At 50.6% G+C, this 21,253-nt stretch overlaps 13 protein-coding genes across 13 annotated transcripts; 8 read left to right on the top strand and 5 right to left on the bottom strand.

The window, feature by feature from the left end:
• Positions 1-65: 65 nt before the first annotated feature.
• BJY04DRAFT_20714 (Mpv17/PMP22 family protein) lies at positions 66-1,364 on the bottom strand. The gene is made up of 3 exons (XM_073713815.1): positions 894-1,364; positions 476-778; positions 66-331 (listed from the first exon to the last, which is right to left on the bottom strand). The coding sequence occupies exons 1-3, from the start codon at positions 990-992 to the stop codon at positions 182-184; spliced, it is 552 nt and encodes a 183-aa protein (XP_073573831.1). The 5' UTR covers positions 993-1,364; the 3' UTR covers positions 66-181.
• Positions 1,365-1,865: 501 nt separating this feature from the next.
• On the top strand, positions 1,866-2,425 carry BJY04DRAFT_215892 (putative MBL2-like secreted peptide; the record flags this gene model as incomplete). The annotated part of the gene is made up of 3 exons (XM_073715588.1): positions 1,866-2,164; positions 2,240-2,316; positions 2,406-2,425. The coding sequence occupies 3 exons, from the start codon at positions 1,866-1,868 to the stop codon at positions 2,423-2,425; spliced, it is 396 nt and encodes a 131-aa protein (XP_073573830.1).
• Positions 2,426-3,071: 646 nt separating this feature from the next.
• On the bottom strand, positions 3,072-3,478 carry BJY04DRAFT_183792 (uncharacterized protein). Its single transcript, XM_073710513.1, has one exon. The coding sequence runs from the start codon at positions 3,384-3,386 to the stop codon at positions 3,138-3,140; it is 249 nt and encodes an 82-aa protein (XP_073573829.1). The 5' UTR covers positions 3,387-3,478; the 3' UTR covers positions 3,072-3,137.
• A 917-nt stretch (positions 3,479-4,395) lies between these two features.
• Positions 4,396-6,176, bottom strand: BJY04DRAFT_206194 (MFS transporter; the record flags this gene model as incomplete). The annotated part of the gene is made up of 2 exons (XM_073713685.1): positions 4,396-4,689; positions 4,752-6,176. 2 exons carry the CDS (start codon positions 6,174-6,176, stop codon positions 4,396-4,398), a joined length of 1,719 nt encoding a protein of 572 aa, XP_073573828.1.
• A 370-nt stretch (positions 6,177-6,546) lies between these two features.
• On the bottom strand, positions 6,547-9,096 carry BJY04DRAFT_20689 (signal recognition particle receptor subunit alpha). Its single transcript, XM_073713776.1, has 3 exons — positions 8,749-9,096; positions 8,403-8,691; positions 6,547-8,353 (listed from the first exon to the last, which is right to left on the bottom strand). The coding sequence occupies exons 1-3, from the start codon at positions 8,968-8,970 to the stop codon at positions 6,918-6,920; spliced, it is 1,947 nt and encodes a 648-aa protein (XP_073573827.1). The 5' UTR covers positions 8,971-9,096; the 3' UTR covers positions 6,547-6,917.
• Position 9,097: 1 nt separating this feature from the next.
• Positions 9,098-10,570, top strand: BJY04DRAFT_20696 (protein transporter YIF1). The gene is made up of 3 exons (XM_073713791.1): positions 9,098-9,530; positions 9,594-10,157; positions 10,206-10,570. Exons 1-3 carry the CDS (start codon positions 9,243-9,245, stop codon positions 10,416-10,418), a joined length of 1,065 nt encoding a protein of 354 aa, XP_073573826.1. The 5' UTR covers positions 9,098-9,242; the 3' UTR covers positions 10,419-10,570.
• A 1,301-nt stretch (positions 10,571-11,871) lies between these two features.
• BJY04DRAFT_183786 (60S ribosomal protein eL14) lies at positions 11,872-12,689 on the top strand. The gene is made up of 2 exons (XM_073710512.1): positions 11,872-12,197; positions 12,300-12,689. The coding sequence occupies exons 1-2, from the start codon at positions 12,072-12,074 to the stop codon at positions 12,588-12,590; spliced, it is 417 nt and encodes a 138-aa protein (XP_073573825.1). The 5' UTR covers positions 11,872-12,071; the 3' UTR covers positions 12,591-12,689.
• Positions 12,690-13,039: 350 nt separating this feature from the next.
• BJY04DRAFT_183781 (nascent polypeptide-associated complex subunit alpha) lies at positions 13,040-14,430 on the top strand. The gene is made up of 4 exons (XM_073710511.1): positions 13,040-13,227; positions 13,388-13,645; positions 13,745-13,803; positions 13,875-14,430. Exons 2-4 carry the CDS (start codon positions 13,415-13,417, stop codon positions 14,197-14,199), a joined length of 615 nt encoding a protein of 204 aa, XP_073573824.1. The 5' UTR covers positions 13,040-13,227; positions 13,388-13,414; the 3' UTR covers positions 14,200-14,430.
• Positions 14,431-14,565: 135 nt separating this feature from the next.
• Positions 14,566-15,651, top strand: BJY04DRAFT_183777 (F1F0 ATP synthase subunit d). Its single transcript, XM_073710510.1, has 4 exons — positions 14,566-14,620; positions 14,698-15,093; positions 15,165-15,251; positions 15,312-15,651. The coding sequence occupies exons 1-4, from the start codon at positions 14,612-14,614 to the stop codon at positions 15,339-15,341; spliced, it is 522 nt and encodes a 173-aa protein (XP_073573823.1). The 5' UTR covers positions 14,566-14,611; the 3' UTR covers positions 15,342-15,651.
• Positions 15,652-16,297: 646 nt separating this feature from the next.
• BJY04DRAFT_206190 (40S ribosomal protein eS28) lies at positions 16,298-16,789 on the top strand (the record flags this gene model as incomplete). The annotated part of the gene is made up of 3 exons (XM_073713684.1): positions 16,298-16,358; positions 16,547-16,630; positions 16,728-16,789. The coding sequence occupies 3 exons, from the start codon at positions 16,298-16,300 to the stop codon at positions 16,787-16,789; spliced, it is 207 nt and encodes a 68-aa protein (XP_073573822.1).
• On the top strand, positions 16,338-17,588 carry BJY04DRAFT_183774 (uncharacterized protein). Its single transcript, XM_073710509.1, has 2 exons — positions 16,338-16,630; positions 16,728-17,588. Exon 2 carries the CDS (start codon positions 16,941-16,943, stop codon positions 17,265-17,267), a length of 327 nt encoding a protein of 108 aa, XP_073573821.1. The 5' UTR covers positions 16,338-16,630; positions 16,728-16,940; the 3' UTR covers positions 17,268-17,588.
• A 621-nt stretch (positions 17,589-18,209) lies between these two features.
• BJY04DRAFT_215885 (uncharacterized protein) lies at positions 18,210-18,487 on the bottom strand (the record flags this gene model as incomplete). The annotated part of the gene is made up of 2 exons (XM_073715587.1): positions 18,210-18,404; positions 18,467-18,487. The coding sequence occupies 2 exons, from the start codon at positions 18,485-18,487 to the stop codon at positions 18,210-18,212; spliced, it is 216 nt and encodes a 71-aa protein (XP_073573820.1).
• A 1,314-nt stretch (positions 18,488-19,801) lies between these two features.
• BJY04DRAFT_183771 (uncharacterized protein) lies at positions 19,802-21,010 on the top strand. Its single transcript, XM_073710508.1, has 2 exons — positions 19,802-20,802; positions 20,853-21,010. The coding sequence occupies exon 1, from the start codon at positions 19,937-19,939 to the stop codon at positions 20,783-20,785; it is 849 nt and encodes a 282-aa protein (XP_073573819.1). The 5' UTR covers positions 19,802-19,936; the 3' UTR covers positions 20,786-20,802; positions 20,853-21,010.
• The last annotated feature ends 243 nt before the right edge of the window (positions 21,011-21,253 follow it).

The following is a 21,253-nucleotide window of genomic DNA, read 5'->3' as shown; positions in this document are numbered from 1 at the left end:
CCCGGCTTAACAATACTAAGCATGCAAGCATGGGTCTATCCCGCTGCTTTTGGCCCCAGGGTTGCGAAGTGTAATAATCCCATTCTATACTTGTTGATCATTATCGATCACAATCCAACAGCCCCCAATCTCTAAAGCCTGATAAGCGCTGGCACCGGCGCTGCACTGCACTGCCGCTGGCTCATGCAGCCATAAGGCTGAGATAGATCCCCCAGATCACTCCGAAGAAATTGCCAACCAGCAGGCGTTTGTCAGCGGGAACGACGGTGAAGTTCAAAACCGAGACAAAGGGCCATAATTTCAGGCCTGCAAGTAACATCGGCCAGAAGTCCTGTCATAGCAAATTTAGAAAAGGCCAGATCCGAAGAGTGCAACGGTCAACCGTGGCCCCCCGCGTATAACATCAGCCAAGAATTTGACTGGGGGGGGGGTGCACGGGGTGAAGGTGTGGTGGGAGGTGGGGAGATTTGCCTACATTCACAATTTGGCCCTTAATGACTTCATAATCCTGGCCGCGCAAGAGGCCCATCGTCGCGATGAATGCAACGGTATTCCATGCGCCGCCGATGACCTGATCGACAATGACTTTCGCCACCGTGTTTCTGACATTGAGTGTTGGTTTTCCGGTCGCTTGCTTATCTTTCTCGGAACCGGATGGCTCGTCGAATCCCGGAAATCGCGACTCGAGGCCTTCCAGCCACAGGAATGTCAACGGTGATAGGATGAGGGCGCTAGTGGTGAATTGAAACACTGCTTGGGAGTCGAGTTCAAAGGGTTTCTATGGTCGGCTCGACGCATTGCCGATAACGTCAGTTCTCGCGCCCATCTTCCATCTCGCTCTGGCATCTGCGAGCCCTCCGATCGAGCGGTTATCAAGAGTTGTGAAAACACACCTGATCGCGATACGAAGCAATTCCCTGTGCGAGCACATTTGACCCAGCACTGATCACCGCAGCTTGCAAAGTGGCCTTTGCGATAGGAGGCAACGCCATTATTCCTTCGTTCGTAATCTTCAGATATCTCCTCAACCTTAATCTTGTACGATCCAGAGATGGAATCCAGAATCCAGAGCTAGAAACCAGGGTCCGACCCAAGCTAACCCAGGTACTGACGCTGTGGCAAGTGGTCCGAAGCTCCAAGTGGCTTCGTGGCGTCTCAACGTTCCTGAATCCGGCGCCAAAGAGCGAGATATGAAGATCTTTAAAGATGGAGTTCGGGAAAAGTGGACATTATACGAATTCGAGAAGATTGCAGATGATTGACGTTGACACGAGGTGGGAGGAAACGTGATGCTGGCAGCAGGTTTCGGCTTGGTTCTCTCCCCGCTCGACTTGACACCTTGTGGACACCTCAAACATCCAAACGCTCGACAATACAACTACGGAGTAACTACTTTTTTTATGCAATATAACTATACAGTACCGCTCATCAACAAGTCTCAGATTGCCCTTCTCTTTGTTCTAGAAGACGCACCCCTGCGCGCCCAGCAATTCCCTCGTGGCCATGAAACAACTCTCCTGCAATGCAAGGTCGCATTACAGGATGAACAACCTCTGGCAAGATACGAAGATCTACGTCTAGCGCTCGGTATATCTCCACAATTTTCCGTTACTGTCCCGATTAAGTCTCCAAAAAGCTTCACCATAATGCAACATATCCAAGAATAGCACCTCGTTTCGGAGTATGGCTAGACAGATGATCGCTCCAGATCGAGTATACAGACTCGAGGTACATATATGGCTTGCATGATCGACAATGGCAGAGCATACTTACAACGAGGACGAAGTATAAAAATTCAGGAATACCCACACATAAACAAGCATCCCCCAATAACATACTTCGTGGCAACTTCGAATCAGCTCATCATGAAGCTCGCAGCACTGTCTTTTGCCCTTGGCGTCCTGTCTCTCGCAGCAGCTGCCCCAGCACCCGAGCCAGCCACGGAGCCTGCTGTGATTGCCCACCCGGAACCCAACACCTCAGGTGAAGCTCCAACACTAGAGAAACGCAAGAAAGCCCAATCCTGCAAGATCATCAACGCAGACACCTACGCCAACTGCCGCATGGCACCGTATCTCGACGGGAACGAGATTTTTGGGCTGAAGCGGGGAGAGACGCTCGTTTTTGCCTGTAAGACAAAGGGGGATTGTTATAATGGAAACTGGTGGGTGATTCTGCTTCTTATCTTGGGCTCTAATGCATTTATATGGAGGCTCGACTGATGTGTACTGTTCTGCAGCACCTGGGACCAAATCACCCTCTATGGAACGACTTGCTATGTGAACGGGTATTTCACGGATGGGAATTGCTCGACTGGTAGGTCTTTCTCTTTCTTTACTCCTTTCCAGCTCGTTTGCTTGTGGTATACCGGCAGAGAATGTCGAGTAGCTGATCTCGACCTACAGATAAACTCCCGGCTTGTTAGGTACTGCCATGGTCAACACTCATGCTAGTGTTAGTCAACTCCCAAGGAGCTCTATCATCATCTTCTTGTGTATAGTAAGGAGAGAGTTAGCACATAATATCAGAGTCTAGCCACATTGAACCTACCGGATTAAGACTCTGAAACCCTTGCGGGCCCTATGTCACTTTTCTATATGCCCGAAGCAGTAGAGGACGGAGTACATCCATAGACCTCTTTTCCCCACTCCACTCTCTTACATATCCTAGAGAATATAAGAACAACACTTGACTGGTATAATCCCCAAATCCGAATTCCCCAGCCCTCTACAACAACTCTATCCATATCTTCATGGGCCCACGAAACCCAAGTACTTACATACGTACCCTCCTTACCCTCCGACCAGGGCTCCGAACGCCGCTGACTGTACAATGGATTACACCCGGCATAGAATCCCACATGCCCGCTACATCAACCCAACGCAACCCAAGACGCACATAAGATTCGCATCACGACCAGTCCAGATCGATATACTTCTAATCTTCCTTAATTAGCATCATCTCATCTCACCCCACATGACTACCGATTTACTCTCGATCAGGTGGTTGCTCGGCAGCATATAAGTTCCGCAGGTTCCGGTTCCGGTGCTGCTTGCAGTTTGCAGATTGCAGCTTACTCCGGTTTTGTAGTTTGTCAGGTACGGCCCTGGAGTGGTCATCTAGATATCCTACCCGGACTACGTTCTACTTGATAAAGTATCGCTCTGCTGCAAGGTCTGCAATATGGATGTCATGTTTGCGAAACGGAGTACCTGTGTCTTCCACCCCGGCCGAAGGTCCACTACTCTGGTACCTATCCTAACTAGTCGATATCTGGTCAAGTTTATTCCGACACAGTCCAGTATAATGAGCATTCTTATTACATGATGGCAGCCAACCGAGAGGATGAAGACGGTCAGTGTTTCACGAGTAGCATAACAAAACATATAGTAGTTCAGTGGAGGGGGTGGGCATGTCTGCCGCGATGCCCGGGTTCTGGAGTACGCTCGTGGGCGTTTCAATCAGTCCTCTGCAGGAGAAAAGAGGTTATTTAAAGGAAGGACCGGGCGTAGTTCTAGCGATTCTTCGGTCTGCGCCAGTATACAAACACGATCGTACTATATTCAGTGCCATACCCGACTTATTCAACACTGGTCTATCAAATAGTCGGCCAACGACGGATCCCACGGTTCATTTGGTGCAAGACAGAGACGCATGGTTCGGGATAAACTACGGGCAGGAAGTCTGAGGTTTACCTCGAGGTAGAGCTTGACTGCCTGTTCAACTCTAGTCCCCCGCGTGAAGGCCGATACCACGATGCTGGTCAAGCCGGAAGTCGAGCAACGAGTTCACCCACGTGCTTGGAGACAGATATTGGGAGTGTTGCTTGCGGTCGCGGGCGTGGATTGACGATCAACTTGCAATATGGCAATGAATCCCTTTGGCCGTTGGAATCCAGGGCGCGACACGCAGAGCTCTAAAGATTGATGTCAGTTTGATAAACATCACGAGCGGGGATCGTGAGGGTTTGGCAAAGCTTGCGCATTCGAGGTTGCAGGTGGCATTCATGAAGCAACGAGGTATAGCTGGAAGGTAAGTTGAGAAAAGCCACAGTCGGGAGTGGGGATTTCGCGAAGGGTCGTTGTAAGAAGAGAAGAGAGGGAGCTCGCATCAATTCTACAGCAATCTAGCCAAAATCAGCTTAAGAAGCTTTCATCTGGACGTAATGTGAGAATGTCCAAATAATGCTGAATATATTTACCTAACAGAAGGGTAATAATAGAAGGTAATTACAAGAACTGAAGAGCCCAAACCACCATCATATCATCGCTGCGCTTTGCTTCGCTTCGCTTTCTATGCTCTAATTTGGAAGATTATAATACAGCCCAACCGGGCTTCGGACATCACATCATAAACCATTGCTGATGCATTTGCTTTTGTTTGTTTGGAGCCTCTTTAGGACTGCTCTTCATCATCATCGGACTTGGAGCTCTCCTCGTCATCATTACTGTCCCAGCCATCAGCTTCAAGGGAGCGATCCTTGATGCCAAAGCTGAGGAAGAACCCGACTAGGGAGACAGCAGCAAAGACACCGAATGGGATAGCTTCGCCCTTTGGTTGAATGCGCGTCGCCAAAGAGAAAAGACTTCCTGAGAGAAAGGGTCCCACAGCGCGGCCTGCAGCAGAGAGGGTTTGGGCGAGGCCGTTGAGGGCTCCGAGAACGGCGTGGTCGGGTGCGGAGTTTGTGATCTAGGTCCGGGTTAGTACACTTTCGGTTGATGTGTCTTGAGACTCTTGACAGGGCAGCTTACCAGAAGGAGCGCGCTGGTCAAACCACCCACAGCGGCAACTGTCTTGATCAGCAGGACAAAGCAAAGTTCAACAGCCAACAAGGCTGTTTTGCCTGTTATTCCCTTCTTTCCCTCGTCGTCACCCTTGTACCCAATGAATGGCATAAGTATGAAGGCAACCACAAACCCGAACAAACCCGCTCGGTACGACCACCGGTTTCCCATCTTATTTCTCAGCTGGCCGAAAATACAAATTTGAAAGATGATTGTCACAACTCCGGAGAAGCCCTGGGCAAGACCAATCTCTGACGGCGTAAGTTCGCGTCCAACTGGTGGAGCAGCTTGCGAAAATATCGGAAATAAAGCGTTGAAGGCGATGTTGCACAAGGCGAATATGAGGTAGGTCAAGAGAAGTAGGACCGTGTCTCGATTGAGCAGTTCACTTTTTGTTAGTGTTTCGTGAGCATGGTGGACGGTAGATACTTCGGAGGCTGAGTCCAAGTCACTGTCATGTTCTTCCCCGTCTCCCGAATGCTCGCGAATCAAGCGATATGGCAGATGGTCTCCCGGCCGAACAGTATGAGGGCGCTTTCCGAAGCTAGTTACTTGCCAAATCCAAGAAAACAAATTGCGAATTTTCTTGCCGAACTTCGGTAGCGTGTCTGCATCTTCAAGACTCTCTTCCAAAAAGAATAAGGAGACGACAAAGTCTATGACGAGAATTGCAGCAGATAACAGGTTCGGTGCCAGATACGGATACGGATTTGGCTCTCCTTTCTTGAAAGGATTTTCTCGCAGGACAAGCAGCCCACCGAGAAGAGGGCCAGTAATGCCGCCAACGCCGTAGAGAACTGGTAGATACGTAAACGCTTTCGACTGGTTGCTCTTGTCGGTAATTTCACCAAGACACGTAGACACCAAGCCCTGATTGCCATTCACAATACCCATCAGAGCCTGGACAGCTATGGCCTGGTACAAAGTATTGCAGAATCCAAAGGCGACAAAGCATATCGCCGTTAGAATCGTGCCCAGCAATATGACCGGTTTCCGCCCTACGCGGTCAGACAACCAGCCCCAGAAGTAATTTGTGACCAGCTGCGCTACCGCAAAGGCAGTGCCTATCAAGCCAACGTACACGCCAACGGTACCTGGTTTCACCTCGGGAAAGGAAGACGCCATGTCCGGGAGGTAAGGGCTGATCGAGTTGAAGGCCGTCTGCTCACACAGAGCGATCAACGCTAAAACCACCATCTGCTTCTTTGGTAGAGGGGATTGTGAAGTCGCATCGTCAGGAGAGTCCTGGTGGTGCCGCGAATCTTCGCCGGACGAGGCGGACTGGCCGGAATTAGGTCTGCCGCGAGATTTTGGTGGGGGCGTGTCGAAAGTGTGGTAGTGAAGAGTTGAAGAGCGACGCCGCGGGAGCGGCTCCCGGTCAGGCGTCTTCATTCTGTGGTTGATCGAGTGTCAATAGCAAAACGAATGCGGGGATATCGATGGCGGAGCCTCGAACTGCAGGCTGAAACACGATGGCTCCGGCTGGAGCGCGCAGGGGCGAACCGATGTCGGGGAGTCGAACGAGCGCTGGATTTGGGTTTCAATCGGGTCTATCAATCGGGTCTATCAATCGTGCTTCCGGATCAGCCGTCGTTCTTGATCTCGCGATGGATGTCTTGCGCAATGCAGGAATGAGTGGCCGGTAAATGGAGCGTGAGGAAGAAATGGAGGCACGCGAGCGGAATCCTCCGAGCTGCCAAAATGAGGCTGGCGATGATGTAAGCGGTCTGGATTCTATCACGTGAAACCGTTTCCCAAGGCTTTGCAGGGTGCAGAAAAGACAGATAGCTTTAGAACGAGAGGATGAATTTTGAATAATAGACTAGAAGTGCAGAGACCTGTGGTGAGTTGAGAATGAAAGTCTTGGCTCAATCTGGGGATCTCTCCGGCCTAGGTGCATTGGTCAGGAACCTTTGAGTTTGGCCGACGTCATTGTTTCCTTGATCTACACCAATGGCTGAAAAAAGACAAAATAGATAGGGCTTGGAAATGGAAACGACCTCAGAGGACTGTTTTGCGATAGCGCAAATCACTATGGCTTTGGGTTACATATCCTGCGATCATACCCAAGAAAGCAACCAATGATCCAAATTATGAGGATAGGCCAAACAGACATACATACTGTGAGATACATTATTTCATCAACAAATTAACAGCCCACGGCACACTGAGCCCTCGCAAATCACCATAATGCTGGCCGACACCCAGGAAAACAATCGGAATGCCAGTCGCATGCACCATACTAACAAGTGTTCCAACCATATCGCCGACTGTGTCACACTTGCTGATAATGAATCCGTCGAGATTCCTCCCAGTGCCGAACGCTGAATTGAAGTTACGCGCCTGCAACACACTGTCCGTGCCTACAAGAGCCTCGCCGACCATGAAGATCTTATCCGGTTTGGCGAATTTGGCGAACTTTTCCAACGAGGACATAAGGCGCTGGTCATTGTGGCGACGGCCGGCGGTATCGATCAGGACGACGTCGAACTTGTTAGCCGCACCATATTCCACGGCATCTTTGGCTACATTTGCAGCATCTTTGCCATAGCCCTTTTCGTAGAGCTCCACCTCCCCGGCGGTTTCGCGAGAGCTGAGCTCTTTCAGATTTCGGGCGTGCACGCGAAGCTGCTCAACGGCTCCGGATCTGAAAGTGTCGCAGGCAGCGATCAGAACGCGGTATTTGTTCTGTAATAGAAAGTAACAGATCTTGCCCAGATTTGTTGATTTGCCGACGCCGTTGACACCGACGATTGAGATAACATACGGCCTTGGCGTAGCTTGTTTGAGTTTCGGGTTGGTGACGGTGTCAATCTCATGGAGCAGGTCGAGTGAGCTTGTAGGAGTGAGGATCTTGCGAAGCGATGATTCCATAGCCGTCTTCAAGGCAGCATCCACGCTCTGGAAATTCGCAGTCTTCTTTCCAACAAGTTCCTGTTGGACTCCGTCGCATAGCCGGACAGCCGCCTCGCGCGCGATGTTCTTCTTCAATAGATGGTCTTCCATAGCCTTCAACGGCTTCTCCAAGTCTGCTGCCGTAAGGACCTTGCCGCCGACAATGTTGCGAAACAGGCCGCCGATGGCGCTGAACCCAGAACCAACCAGTCCAGATGGTGCGGAGGACTTGGCCTTCTCATTGTCTGCATTCTCGAGGATGGAGTGGACTTCGTCTCCCAAGTCCTTCAGCACAAACTGACCTTTGCCGGTTCGGCGACCCCAGGAGTCTTGTGCCACAGCCTCCACTGCGGGTGTAGACGCATCTTCCGCCTCTGCAGGCGCGGAGTAATCAAGAACGGTTCCATCATCCTCGTCCGCATATCCATCAGCGTCCCATTTCCGCAGCTTCTTCCCACTCTTTGGAGTCTTCCCTTTCCGAGCCTTCTCGTCACCGGATGAAGCAGGGGCGCTCGTGTTGGCGGCTTTGCGTGCGCGACGAGAGCCGCGACCACCGGGCCCGGCTTTTGCAGTGAGAATATGGTTTGAAGGCGAGGAAATTCTAGAAATATCTGGTGTAGTTGGCGGCGAACCTTCATCAGAGGTTGCCGCACTAAGCGCAGCTTGTGGCTGCGCTTTGAGCAGATCAGCATATGTTGACTATCCAAACAAGCCCGAACGTACCTTTAAATAGTCCAGGTACCGGCGGCGGTGGAGGGCCTCCAGTATCAGAAGACACCAGCGGGTCTTTTCTTGCGTCCGCATCAGCTGCAGAGCCCTCTGCGACAAACCCGGCGGTGGTGTTTTCCTCCAGCTCTCGCACCTGCTGGTCGAAGTACTTGTCGAAAGGGTATTCGACGATCCTAGCCCGTTCACTCTTTACCTGATCCTTGTAGAGGTCAATAAAGATGGTCGATATGTTGTCCAGCAGCTTATCGATCCAACCGAGGTGAAGAAGCGACTGGTAGACGGCCTTGAAAATAGAGTCATTAGAGTGCGATCATACCATGTGAGGTCCGGGTGAACATACCACAAAGATCAGATTGAAATCTTTTGACCTCCGCCATTTCAAAGTATATTTCTCCTTCTTGAATATTGGGGAAACGCTGTTCGTGGCGCTCTGAAGTTGTGCCTTTTCCTCAATGAAGACGTCGTTGATCAGGCTGTTGACGACATGCGAGCCGACTGGCGCATACGACTTCGACCACAGGACTACTCCTGATGTAGTAAGAATCTCGAAGGCTTCAAGCATTTCGAAATATCACCGCAATAAATGGACTGCCTGCGTGGTGAGCTGTGTTGCGAAGTGGGGAATAATGTGCGGGCGGCGAAGATCAAGCAAGGCCAGCTCCGGCGGCGACCTCAGAAATTCATCTAAGACCACTTCTCCAGACGAGCATCAGCCACGTATAAACACCTCCCAACTTCCATCTTTCAACCTCCCCTTCCACCTCCATCCAATCTCGGTCTCTATCTCCGACGTGAATCTGCAGCTCGTCTAATTGATAGTTGAAGTTCTCCACCATGTATCGTCAGTCCTTCGCGCCTCCTCCAGCACACTCCCCTCCGCTTCACCACCCGGTGCCTCAGCATGTCTCTACCGTACCGATGATGCGCTCTCCTCCCCCGCCAACATCTCAGCAGCCACAGTCGACCAACTATGGCAATCCTTACCAGCCGGCTCCCGCACAGGGTGGCAGTGGGACGTTTGCCCCTGGATTCGGCGGCTTCATCAACGACCCCACAGCACAGATGGGATTCCATATGGGAAAGACTGCAATGGCAGCTGGGCAGGATTACGTGGAGCAGAACGTAGGCTATTCGTTGAACGAGCTTCTTTGATGTGAACACCCACTAATTGGCCGTCCGAACCAGTTAAACCGTTACGTATCCATACCAGCCTTGAAGCACTATTTCAACGTCTCAAACTCTTATGTGATCAACAAACTTGGCCTTGTGCTCTTCCCCTGGCGACACAAGCCATGGTCTCGCCAGCAGACCCGTCTTACAACAGCGTCAACGGGGCCAGATGGACAGATATCCCAGCAGCAGTACTCGTCCATGTACCTACCTCCGCGGGATGACCTCAATTCACCCGATATGTACATCCCTGTCATGGCGCTTGTCACATATATCCTTCTGTCGTCAGTCCTAGCAGGTTTCCGTGGGAATTTTCACCCAGAACTTCTCGGTGCAACCACCACTACCGCTATTGCCGTCATTGTGTTCGAGATAATCTGCCTGAAGCTAGCCACATATATCCTTAGCATCAACAACGACTCACAGTTGCTGGACCTCGTCGCATACTCCGGCTACAAGTTTGTCGGAATCATCATTACCCTGGTTGCGTCCGAAATCTTGACCCCCGGTCGAGGAACCGGCGGCTGGGTTGGATGGGCCGTCTTCATCTACACCTTCCTGGCAAACGCCTTCTTCCTGGTAAGCTGATCATTCCCATGATTCACCTCAATGCTAACCCAACCCTAGCTCCGCTCTCTGAAATACGTCCTCCTCCCGGATTCAACAAACGATTCTATGCGCACCGGCTCAATGCACACCGTTGCCCGCTCTCAGCGCAACCGCCGCACCCAGTTCCTCTTCATCTACTCCTACGTCATCCAGTTCATCTTCATGTGGGTTCTTAGCCGTGAGGGGCCATCAGCGACTGCGTCTGCACTAGGCAACGGAGCTTCGTCATAGATGCTCGTGGTCCTGACGGCTGCTGAACTGCACATAACGATATACACGGACTTGATGAAAAGCGACTCGAAACCATACTGTAGAATCTGTTGTACTGTTGGCGGTTGGCTTCTGGTGTTATGTACGCTTTAGATAAATATACTTTATGTTGCGTGCCCTCTTTCCGGAATATTTGTAAGCTCAGTAGAGGTCATTTGCTCTTGATCTTGCACTAGTTAATGTTATACGTCTAGGCCTCTAGCGGTTTGAGACGGATATATATATCCGAGGCGCGAAAACAAGTCAACGACAAAACATGTAGTGGGGTCAAACTTTGTCCAAAAGCTTAAGTAAACTGGTTCTGAAAAGGACTCCGTATCGAGGATCATATTATCAATACGTATAGCTATCATCACCATTCTGTTCCATGGGGCTTATACAATAACCCATCAATACCATGCATATTGAAGAGTCTACCCGAAGAAATATGTAGCTAGCCGTCATTATAAAGGCAGTACCGGCTCCAAAAAAAACTCCCTGAGCCTCATCAAAGGGAGTGATTGAGTCCAGGGTAGTACAGACCCAAGGGCCATTCAGCAGAGGGGGGTTTACAAGACTACGAAGGTATAAATGGAAGCATGTGGAAAGGATAATATATGATTGCATTGCTATGTTGCGAAGGCATATCAAAATGCGAAAACCTATCAAACTCATGTTAGTTGACCTCATCAACAAAGCATATGAGTGAAAAGCATGAGTGTGGTGTTCCTCAGAGATCTTGGTGATAAGAGAAATATCATTGCCAAAGGCATCATTTACTATCTAGGCGTGATAGGTTGTAATCATCGGACGGGGGTGTGAAAAGACGCGCGATGAACGTACCAAGCGAGCAAATAAAGAGGTGTGATGTCAATGTATCGCGACTCGATTATTTAGGTAGGTAGGAATCTGCTTTCGTCTTTTGCAAGTCAGCAAGAGGCATACTCAAAGTTCAATGGTGAGAATCGAGTAAAGCGAATTGTATATCAGAATATGTAAGAAATGAATATCATGCGACAGCGCTGTATCGAGACCCCGGCGAGGGCCTCACAGACACTGGGTCAATCGCAAATTACCGCATCATATGAAGGGAAAAGAAAAAAAGTGATGAGGGCATACCAGTCTGCTATGGGCTCAAAGTGAGCTGCGTTGATGGCAGTTAGTACTGTGGAAGTCGTAATGATCATGCGATCAGTCATAACGAGCTACATCATGCTCTCAAAGCTCTGCGAAAGAGCTACAACTATTGGAAAAAAAACTTTTGCTTGGAAGAGAAGAAGAAAAACGAGCGATGATCGTTGCTGAAAGTTAAGGTGATGGAGCGGAACAACCAGTACTTCCGAAGTCCGCCGCTAAGCCGCCTTCAGCAGCAGCCCTAGGCCGCACGCACTTACGGCTTCCCGGCCTGCTACTGGCTGGTAAGCGAGTCTGTGGGCAACTGCGAAATTCGCGATCCGGGAGGTCGAGAGTGAACTTGTGCGTTTTGGACGACTTCGACAACCCCGACCTTCGACAACAAATTTCCATCACCCGCCCCGGAAAATCGTCGACCGTGAGTCTCTACGCGCACTGCTGCTCTCGTGAAATCAGTCAACTGAGAAGTCCATTTTTTCACCCTACAGGAAGCCTTTCGCCATGGCCGATATCGATGTCAAGCTCGCTCAATGGAAGCTCGTTGAAGTTGGCCGTGTGCTGCTGATCCGCAGCGGGCCCTTCACTGGCAAGCTCGCCGTGATTGTCGAGATTGTCGACCACAAGCGTGTACGTTTTTTATGCGATCCGGAAATCCGCGTGGAAGGAAACATGTGAAGGAACGGGCTTTTGTGATGGACGTGATATTGACTTGTGGTTTGCGACAAATAGGTGCTCGTCGACGGTCCTTCCACTGAGGAGGCCAAGATCGTCCCCCGCCACGTCCTCCCTCTCTCCCACGCCACCCTTACGCACTTCACCATCCCCAAGCTTCCTCGCGCTGCCGGTACCGGCCCGGTTAAGAAGCTCTGGGCTCAGAACGAGATCGATGGAAAGTGGGCCAAGAGCAGCATCTCCAAGAAGACCGAGAGCGCCAGCCGACGGAAGAACCTGACCGACTTCGAGCGCTTCAAGGTCCTCCGCCTCAGGAAGCAGGTACGTTACGATCCGGGATACCGCTAGTGGAAGGATAAGAAATCTGGACTGGCAGCGGGATTGCAAAGGGTGAACATTGGATGGAGGCTAACTGGCGATTCTACAGGCTCGCTTCGAGGTCCAGAAGGCTCACGCTAAGATCAGGGCCGCTGCCCCCAAGGCGTAAACGGTTGATGAGGCTCGGTGCATTGAGATGGGGTATCTGGGACGGTTTACATTGCTGAGGGTTAATATCGGCAAAATCGCTGTATGCATTATCAACGACAGCACAAAAATGACTAAAGAACACTTGATATCCTGACAAGAGTTGGTTCTCGTAATGTTATGTCATGGCGTCCTGGCATTTGCTGGATTTGTTCTACTACATCAGTGGGCCGTTACTATGCGGGCAATAACTACTCCGCATGAAAATCTGACCAAAGTGAAATCAATTCTGATATTCAATATTTAAAAATATGTAATAGATATAAAATTGCCCACTAGACATGAAATTGTAACTTGTTTGTATGGTGTAATTGTAGGCGTTGGTGGCTTCTCCAGTCTCCAGGGCGAGGGTCCAATAAGCTCGCTAACGATTTTCGGCATCACACAGCTTTGCGTCCTCCCATCCGCAACAAGGCCAAAAACCACTCTCACTCACCACAAACCTCGTTCCTCCTCACAGGTACGTTCAAATGATTCGTACGGCCGCGAAGATGGATTTTTCAATTGGACCTGACGATTTTCCCGGCGGTTGTGCGATTCGGCGATCCATATCGAACCATTGAAGACCCAAATTCGAGCACCAGACGTCACAACTCACTCGCTAACTCTTCATCTGGCAGCCCATCTAGGCTTATATATCTCACACAATGGCTGATCCCCGTATCGAAGAGCTCCCTGATGACGAGGTCCCCAAGACCAACGTCGAGGACGCCGGCGACTCCTCTGAGTCCGAGGCTGGCGACGAGCCCACCATCCCCGGTGGTGCTGCTGTCACCATCCACTCTCGCAACGAGAAGAAGGCTCGCAAGGCCATTGGCAAGCTCGGCCTGAAGCACGTCCCCGGCATCACTCGCGTCACTCTCCGCCGTCCCAAGAACGTACGCACGCCTTCCCCGCACTCCGCTCTGATCGCCTTGGATGCTTGATGAGGAAAAATGATTGATACATTGGGCGTCAAAAACTAACGCTCTACGTAGATCCTCTTTGTCATCAACAACCCCGATGTCTACAAGTCTCCCTCCAGCAACACCTGGATGTACGTGCTATATACCCCGCAAAATGGACATTGGATGGACTGGGAAACGTCAGTGGCTGACATATGAATAGCATCTTTGGTGAGGCGAAGATTGAGGACCTGAACTCCCAGGCTCAGGCTTCCGCTGCCCAGCAGCTTGCTGCCGCTGAGGCCGCTGGTGGCGACCACGCCGGCCACGACCACGACCACGACCACGGCAAGGGCAAGGCCCCCGAGACGGAAGCCAAGAAGGATGAGGAGGAGGATGATGGCGAGGAGGTTGACGAGACTGGCCTTGAGCCCAAGGACATCGACCTCGTCGTTGCACAGGCCAACGTTTCCCGCAAGAAGGCCGTTAAGGCTCTGCGGGAGAACGACAACGATATTGTCAACTCAATCATGGCTCTCAGCATATGAGCTCGGGTCGAATAATGCACGCTGTTAATGGCTGAATGTGTGAATCGGCTGGTCGAATGAAATCTGGGGTTAAGATCAGATTGATATGCCCTGGACGTTTGGAGGCTGTATAGTGCAACCATTTAGTTCAAAAAGCAAAATGAATGAACAACCGATTTTGCCAACCATTCGTAACTCTGGAAACTTGTTCTAGTCCGAGTATCACCTGTAAATATATCATTTATCTGCTCTAGCATTTCTTGTTTGTTCTCTGCTAGCATAGTCCATCGCGCGAACTCGGGAACGCGGGAATCCAAAATCACGTGATGGTATCCCCATTCCAAACCTTGCCGAATCAACCCTCATTCCGGAACGTCCAGCTTTGCACGTTAACGCCTCCTTTCACCCTCCCCTCTCCACATCATCGCTCAAAATGGCTACTGTATGTTGTCCGTCCGATCTGGAAACCAGCTACATTGGTTGCTGCACAAAATAGATCGCTAACGCCCGGATTAACAGCGTAGCGCTGCCCTCAAGATTGACTGGACCAAGGTGACGAGCTCGCTCGGCCTCCGCGGTCAAACCGCCGCCTCCCTCCAGGCCTTCAAGAAGCGTAACGACGATGCGCGCCGCAAGGTCCAGCTCCTCTCCGAGCAGCCCCAGACCGTCGACTTCGCCCACTACCGCAGCGTCCTGAAGAACCAGGCCATCGTCGACGAGATCGAGAACCACTTCAAGACCTTCAAGCCCGCTTCCTACGATGTCAACCGCCAGCTGAAGGCTATTGATGCCTTCGAGGCCCAGGCTGTCCAGAGCGCTGAGCAGACCAAGGGCAAGGTTGAGGCTGAGCTCCGCAACCTCGAGAAGACCCTCGAGAACATTGAGACTGCCCGGCCTTTCGACCAGCTCACCGTTGTATGTTCTCACGCACGAACCGTTACTAGTTGAAATTCCGGATGGACATAGTTAATTGACTTTTTGCTTAGGACGAGGTTGCCGCTGCTCAACCCGAGATTGACGAGAAGACCGCCGCCCTTGTCTCCAAGGGCCGATGGATGCCCGCCGGATACAAGGTTCGTTCATCATACGTTTTGTGGCTTCTACGTTGTTTGTCCGTACTAACTACTTTGCAGGAGCGCTTCGGCGATCTGTCCGTTGTTTAAACTGGCATATTCCTTGTATCACTGTTACCCTTATTTCTCGACCAATGTCATCACACGACAAATATTTTCTTCCAGTCAAGCGTATTTAGCTCTATACCTGGCAGTGTGATCCGTTGTCGGGTTGTGTATAGAACCTGTTCAATTTAGATGTTTCAATTCTGGACTGTGATTATCGTAGGCGTGAAGTCTGGTATAGCAAACCTGATCCTGGTCTCACCCATCTGAGCCTACATTGTTCACTCATAATATGTCATTAGCACCGGTTACTTTACGATACATAGTTGCATGCCCGCTGATACTGTTCCTGTACTCGCCTGCTCCTCGACTTAGTTTGAATAATGTTGTGCTTAATTATGAAGCAGGTCCTCTGGTGTCTGTTTCTAGTCGGAGGGCATAGTAACCTGGCGGCGTGGGCCGCGTATTTCAAGCCTCAGTGACTTGCTAGACGTAAGTATTACAGGAAGAGCCCCATGATCTTAGATTAGCCCTTCTCAATACGATGAATAGGGTACATGAACGAATGCGCAGGCAGGAGGTTCTAAATTGACTGAGCCCACCAACCCACTTGGCTGGGTATAGCAATAAGGCACAAAAGATAACAGTGACTTAATTACAAGGCAAACTCATCCCAGTAACTACGAAATCAATAGGTAAGCACCAACAGTTTCATCACTGTTGTAGCCATGTTCCTCGCATCTATAGACTCAGACCTTAGAGAGTCGATGTTCCGCCCCGATCTCCACACCTGATAGGCCACGTCCACTCCCGAGGGTTCCGCCCTCCCAAACCCTGCCCCGACGCACTAAAACGAATTTTGCACTCACAATTTCAGCCACGGGAAGAGACCTCCGACCTGGAATAACGACACCGCATCGCCCTCCGTTCCTTTCTACCCCCTCCCCGCCCTCGTTCAATTCAGCAAATCCAGCTCGCCGGATAATTCATATTTGCTCAAAATGGATGCCTCCAAGACCCCGACTAAGCTGGTGAAGGTGACCCGTGTCCTTGGCCGTACCGGTATGCATACCTCTACACACATTTCGATTGGGATATCAAGTGGAACACACGGAAGAGAAGGATCTGGCTGGACGGTCGGCGCTCGCTCTTGACGGCAGAGTGCTGCGGATTGAGCCTGAGGGAAAGCGATGACAATTGGATTTGATGGAAGTGAAGCAATGGTGGCTAATGGGCTTTTGTGACAATAGGTTCTCGTGGTGGTGTCACCCAGGTGCGCGTCGAGTTCATGGATGACCAGACCCGTTCTATCATCCGTAACGTCAAGGGACCCGGTACGTCTTGAATTTTGATACTTCGTGATCCGCATTCGCCCAGCGACCGCAACCTCAGCCAACCCAGGAAAGCACCAAAACTAACCAGAAATTTCAGTCCGTGTCGACGACATCCTCTGCCTTCTCGAATCCGAGCGTGAGGCCCGCCGTCTCCGGTAAACGCAGCATCAGCAATGAATGTGAACACGACGTGGGAGGCAATACCAAAAATGGAAGAATGATGGATGGATCACGGGTTCTGCGATGGTTATTGGGAAAACTGTCTCCTCGACTTCAGGTTCGGCTCGGATAGATACCGATGGATTGATCGATGGAGGGGGATATTGCGACACCAGACAGGAATAATAATGGAAACGAAGCCCATTCGGACATTTTACTTGTTTGCTTGCTAGAGATCCAGCTATGGGGTTTTTACGAGAATCGCAGTCCTGAGTTCCTTCCTTCAATTTTGCAGCTTTCGATCTTCAACTTTCAATATGTCTACTTGCTCGGCGACACTACGAATCGAGTCTGGGGCGTGACTGCGTGCTATGCTATGACTCTGATCTTGGTACGGCATTGGGTATACTCACTCCTCGGGTTTCGGTCTTGGTCTTCGGCTCTTGATGTGGCTTTGGCATCGTTTCGCTCTCAGTGAGATCTCCTTGATCTCTAGACGGGTTGGTTCTCGATTCCGTGAGTGTTCGAGGCCCACCAGAGTCAACGATAAGACCCAGCCATCGATCCCCTGTTTATCCCCGCAGCACTTCTCCAGGTCTCCAGCTCCTCGGTTTCTGCCCGGACATAGCGTCTCAACATGCGTTCCTAGTTCTGAGCATCGGTAGTATTGTAGTCGCCCGTCGCGCTGGCACTAGTGAGGTAGTCCAGGAGACCGTCCTGCGGTATAATCTTGTAGAATCGTACCTCAGTCGATCCACGTACGCACGTAGCACGAAAGTAATCTGCCAACAATCCAGGCTAGTCTAGACTTATCTGCAGGATGAGCTGGGTCCACTAGCTAGATATCGGAGCGTATCGGTTTGGAGGGAAGGATGGCCATAACGTGCCTATACAGAACCAGGGATTCTAAATCCCTAGTCGCGTGGAAGCCTAATCTTGATCAGTTGTTTCGGTATTATTTATTTCATCATCTATGGTGCGAAGTTTGAAAATAAATGATGGTGAAATTATCAGGGTTTGATTTGAGGTAGTCGCCGGGGGTGGTCCATCTTATCCCGAAATATATATTTCGACTCCGGCTGGATCTTCAACGAAGTGGCCCCAGCTCTACCCTGCGATAAACCTACAAATACTGAAGAAAAAATTGTATCGATCGAGAGTATTCATTGTCTTCAGACCTCAATCTAACCACAAATGAAAAGAGGATATCATAATATACAAGATCAACCAAGCCTTCCCGAGGTCTTCATCACGTAACTAACAAATGGGGTACTAGCAAAAGCCACGCATGCATGCTAACAAAAGAAAAATGGACGAGTTCGTCAAAGTCATATCATCTCTCATTCGCCGACCAACAGTCCTCCTTCAAACTGATCTGGTCACCTGGACCTTTCGTTGTGTTTGTTGTGAGGTTGGGCGACTAGTAGACTGGTCTCGACCTGTGACGGGCACGAGTGGACGTGCGCCTTCTCTTTCCAACGTAGCCGCAGGTAAGACAGGAGACGAGGACACCGAGGACAGAGACGATGCCGTTGATGACGACCTTGATGCCGGAGGCGATTGCGTTGACGACGCCCATGATGCAGGCTCCGATGGATCGGAAGAGGTCTCGAATCTATAGTTTGATTAGTATAGGTGTTCGACTTTTCGAAAAGGGGGAGGGGTAGTGTGACGTACGCAAGAAAAGACGGCACCCATTTTGAAGGTTGTGTTGGATTTGGTGGTTTATTTCTTTGGTTTGGTTGGTTTGGAGGTTGAAGAGGATTGAGAATTGTTTGTAGTAGAGTTGTTGTTGTTGTTCGTTGTGTTTGAGCTGGAAGAAGCTGAGCTGTGTGTAGAGTAGTCACTGAATGGACGCATTGTTGCTGAAGTCGAGAGGATTTATATAAACTTCTGGAGCTGGATATATATAGAGCCAGCCCTACCGGAAAATTGTCTAATGACGTTGACAGGCAAGAACTGAGACAAGTGAGAGGGGAATGACGACGGTCAGTCACGCAACAGGGGGAATGTAATAGGATGCGATATGAAAGAATTAGAGTGAAGGAGGGTTGAAGACGGGTTGCGCAAGCCGTTTGGTGTACCTCGACCCTCGAACCACAGAATTTGCAGTTGATATCGTCATAGCGACGACGTTCAATTTACTGCTCAGGGTCTCTGACCGAATCATGCAGGGCTGTGTGGGACCTTCCCCGAATGACCTGGCTGTCACTGCCCAGACGGGGTGTCAAACCGTCTTGCCACTGCAGCCCCTTGATTGCGCTGATCTTCGGTATTTCAACTTGATATCGTTCTTGGGCTTGCGCTGGTGTAGGAAGGTGGTGTTCACGGCACGGGATGTGTGACGTCACTGACGTAGGTGTAGGTTCAAGAGGTTCGCTCTGAATGCGGTTAGTGCTAGGGCTGCAGGAGATTCCCAGAACGGGAATCACATGATAAGCCCTAGAGTCCAGATTTGGATGGGTCTGTTTTTACTCCGTGTTAGCATAGCAACACATGGATCTATACGGATATTGTGGGAAAGGTGCCTGATGTGACAATGTTTTACACAATCGCTTGAGATGATCCGACATTTCCTACCAAGGCATGCCCACTCCAATTCGAATACGCGGGCGTCAGAAAAGACCTTGGGAACCCAGCGATGGCGTCCCCAAACCAAAGGCCTCCGGGCAGAAAGGTGGAAGGCCTATGAAACCGCCTAAGTCCAGAGACGACAGCTCTCAATCTGAAAGCAACAAGCGAACTCGTCTGTTAGTCAAACCGCCACCGCCGAAGATCCGGAAGAAGCTTTCTAGACTGGAGGCCCTGCCCGTGGAATTGATCGAGAGGATCTTCCTGTACTCACTGAATGTCAATCTCCCGCGATCATCACGCTCGATTGCTGCGACTGTCTCTAGTGAGCGGATTTACCGGGCATTTACGCTACTGGCGTTTTGGGATGATTCTTCGGCCCGAGATGTGATCGAAGGGGCGCCGGAGACGGCAAGTACAGATGGTACTATTGCAGTTGACATTGAGATCTCGAGAATACTCAGGCCGCTGGACTATGTTCCTCTCCGTCGAGAAGAGCGCCGGTCTCTTCAATCCGCGATTCTCCGTTGCCGGTGGTGCACTATTGAGCGGCTGCTTTCTCAGATCCCAGATTTAATGCGATTGACCATTCGTCGACATTGGCTTAGCACGGATATCACCATGAACAGTGACTCAGAAAGTAATTTGAATCTGTTGCTTGCTCAAAAGGGAGACACATGCAGCTTCAAGGGCACGGGCAAGGACGACAAGCATTACACAATGTCGATCGAACCTCTCATCTCTGTTACTATCACTTGTCTCGAAACCGACCAGCAAACGACACATCGTATGCTAGGCATTCTTGAGATTCCCGATAAGCTCCTTAGCGGCACAGGCGAGGGCTTCAATGAAAGCCACACCCGTTTCCTTGAGATTGTCCGGGTCGCTAGCGGCTTCAACGGCTCAGATCTCCCGGCCTCAGCAGATATTTATCTATCCCGCGAAGCAATCCAACGCGGCATTCACACAGCGCTCATAGAGCGCAATGCATCCGTATTAACAACCCTTCTCAAGATCGATGAGTACACATTCCGTGTCGAAAACGCGTCTTTAACTCACCCCCTCCCCTACATCCTCTCACCCGATCACTTCCGCACGGCGGTCCGAGTTGCACGCGACGACCCGAGTCTTTTCCAGCTTCTGCTACGCGCAAACGCCGAGTCCATCCCATCCGATGATTCGGAGATCACGCAGTGGGCCATGGATCTGCATGGTCCGTTTGGGTCTTGGCTGCTTGATTTCATGCTGCAGCTGCCGCAAAGGATCGAGGCGGCGAGAACTGATCCTGTTCAGGGGTCGGCGTTTTACCTGGGAAGAGCAAACGCGCAAGTTTCGATTGTGGGAAGGTATTTGAGGGATGTCCTGGGGGTTGAGGAGCTAGGTGGGTGGATGCAGGAGGTTTCATATGATGTCTCGAAAGCGTGAATGGGTACAGAATGACGGTATGAGTCTTCGACAGATTCAACCAATCATCGTGCTAAACAATAACCAGGAAATGAGATATGCATCTTGAAAGAAGTGATCGTTACAGGGGTACGGTACCTGGTCGCCGTCCCCAACCCTACATCATCATGTACCCCTGAAAACGTGGCACAACAAAGAACAGCAAAATCCGCTAGATAGCTAGAGCCTACAAATACAGAGTCCAACACTTTCGCCGAATAATTCTGGACAATGATTCCGTATCGTTCAGTCTCCCAGTCTCTGAACCTTGGCCATTGATTCGTCTTCATCAGACCTACTCACATTCTAGACGCCTCAGGAATGCCAAAAAAAAACCAGACCCATATAACATCTACAGCCACCGCCAAACAAACTCGTGACATCCGTCCTAGAATTAAATTCAATTGCGCCCCCGTTTGGTCCTTCGATAACAGGACACGGTCCCGACTT

Source organism: Aspergillus karnatakaensis (assembly GCF_047715665.1).
Source record: "Aspergillus karnatakaensis strain CBS 102800 unplaced genomic scaffold BJY04scaffold_12, whole genome shotgun sequence".
Lineage (NCBI taxonomy): Eukaryota > Fungi > Ascomycota > Eurotiomycetes > Eurotiales > Aspergillaceae > Aspergillus > Aspergillus karnatakaensis.
Note: the sequence above shows the minus strand (reverse complement) of the source record. Positions and strands in the feature narration are given on the sequence as shown.

What these genes read in the sequence shown, in the direction of transcription:
- BJY04DRAFT_20714 (XM_073713815.1), bottom strand. Translation starts at nt 992, where the DNA reads ATGGCGTTGCCTCCTATCGCAAAGGCCACTTTGCAAGCTGCGGTGATC. An exon ending in TTGCTTCGTATCGCGATCAG is followed by an intron (nt 779 to 893) that starts GTGTGTTTTCAC and finishes AGCCGACCATAG; the next exon opens with AAACCCTTTGAACTCGACTC. An exon ending in TTAAGGGCCAAATTGTGAAT is followed by an intron (nt 332 to 475) that starts GTAGGCAAATCT and finishes TTGCTATGACAG; the next exon opens with GACTTCTGGCCGATGTTACT.
- BJY04DRAFT_183792 (XM_073710513.1), bottom strand. Translation starts at nt 3,386, where the DNA reads ATGTTTTGTTATGCTACTCGTGAAACACTGACCGTCTTCATCCTCTCG.
- BJY04DRAFT_20689 (XM_073713776.1), bottom strand. Translation starts at nt 8,970, where the DNA reads ATGCTTGAAGCCTTCGAGATTCTTACTACATCAGGAGTAGTCCTGTGG. An exon ending in ATTTCAATCTGATCTTTGTG is followed by an intron (nt 8,692 to 8,748) that starts GTATGTTCACCC and finishes TCTATTTTCAAG; the next exon opens with GCCGTCTACCAGTCGCTTCT. An exon ending in GGTACCTGGACTATTTAAAG is followed by an intron (nt 8,354 to 8,402) that starts GTACGTTCGGGC and finishes ATCTGCTCAAAG; the next exon opens with CGCAGCCACAAGCTGCGCTT.
- BJY04DRAFT_20696 (XM_073713791.1), top strand. Translation starts at nt 9,243, where the DNA reads ATGTATCGTCAGTCCTTCGCGCCTCCTCCAGCACACTCCCCTCCGCTT. An exon ending in AGGATTACGTGGAGCAGAAC is followed by an intron (nt 9,531 to 9,593) that starts GTAGGCTATTCG and finishes CGTCCGAACCAG; the next exon opens with TTAAACCGTTACGTATCCAT. An exon ending in TGGCAAACGCCTTCTTCCTG is followed by an intron (nt 10,158 to 10,205) that starts GTAAGCTGATCA and finishes ACCCAACCCTAG; the next exon opens with CTCCGCTCTCTGAAATACGT.
- BJY04DRAFT_183786 (XM_073710512.1), top strand. Translation starts at nt 12,072, where the DNA reads ATGGCCGATATCGATGTCAAGCTCGCTCAATGGAAGCTCGTTGAAGTT. An exon ending in AGATTGTCGACCACAAGCGT is followed by an intron (nt 12,198 to 12,299) that starts GTACGTTTTTTA and finishes TGCGACAAATAG; the next exon opens with GTGCTCGTCGACGGTCCTTC.
- BJY04DRAFT_183781 (XM_073710511.1), top strand. Translation starts at nt 13,415, where the DNA reads ATGGCTGATCCCCGTATCGAAGAGCTCCCTGATGACGAGGTCCCCAAG. An exon ending in CTCTCCGCCGTCCCAAGAAC is followed by an intron (nt 13,646 to 13,744) that starts GTACGCACGCCT and finishes CGCTCTACGTAG; the next exon opens with ATCCTCTTTGTCATCAACAA. An exon ending in CCCTCCAGCAACACCTGGAT is followed by an intron (nt 13,804 to 13,874) that starts GTACGTGCTATA and finishes ACATATGAATAG; the next exon opens with CATCTTTGGTGAGGCGAAGA.
- BJY04DRAFT_183777 (XM_073710510.1), top strand. An exon ending in CTTTCGACCAGCTCACCGTT is followed by an intron (nt 15,094 to 15,164) that starts GTATGTTCTCAC and finishes CTTTTTGCTTAG; the next exon opens with GACGAGGTTGCCGCTGCTCA. An exon ending in GGATGCCCGCCGGATACAAG is followed by an intron (nt 15,252 to 15,311) that starts GTTCGTTCATCA and finishes ACTACTTTGCAG; the next exon opens with GAGCGCTTCGGCGATCTGTC.
- BJY04DRAFT_183774 (XM_073710509.1), top strand. Translation starts at nt 16,941, where the DNA reads ATGGAGGGGGATATTGCGACACCAGACAGGAATAATAATGGAAACGAA.
- BJY04DRAFT_183771 (XM_073710508.1), top strand. Translation starts at nt 19,937, where the DNA reads ATGCGATTGACCATTCGTCGACATTGGCTTAGCACGGATATCACCATG.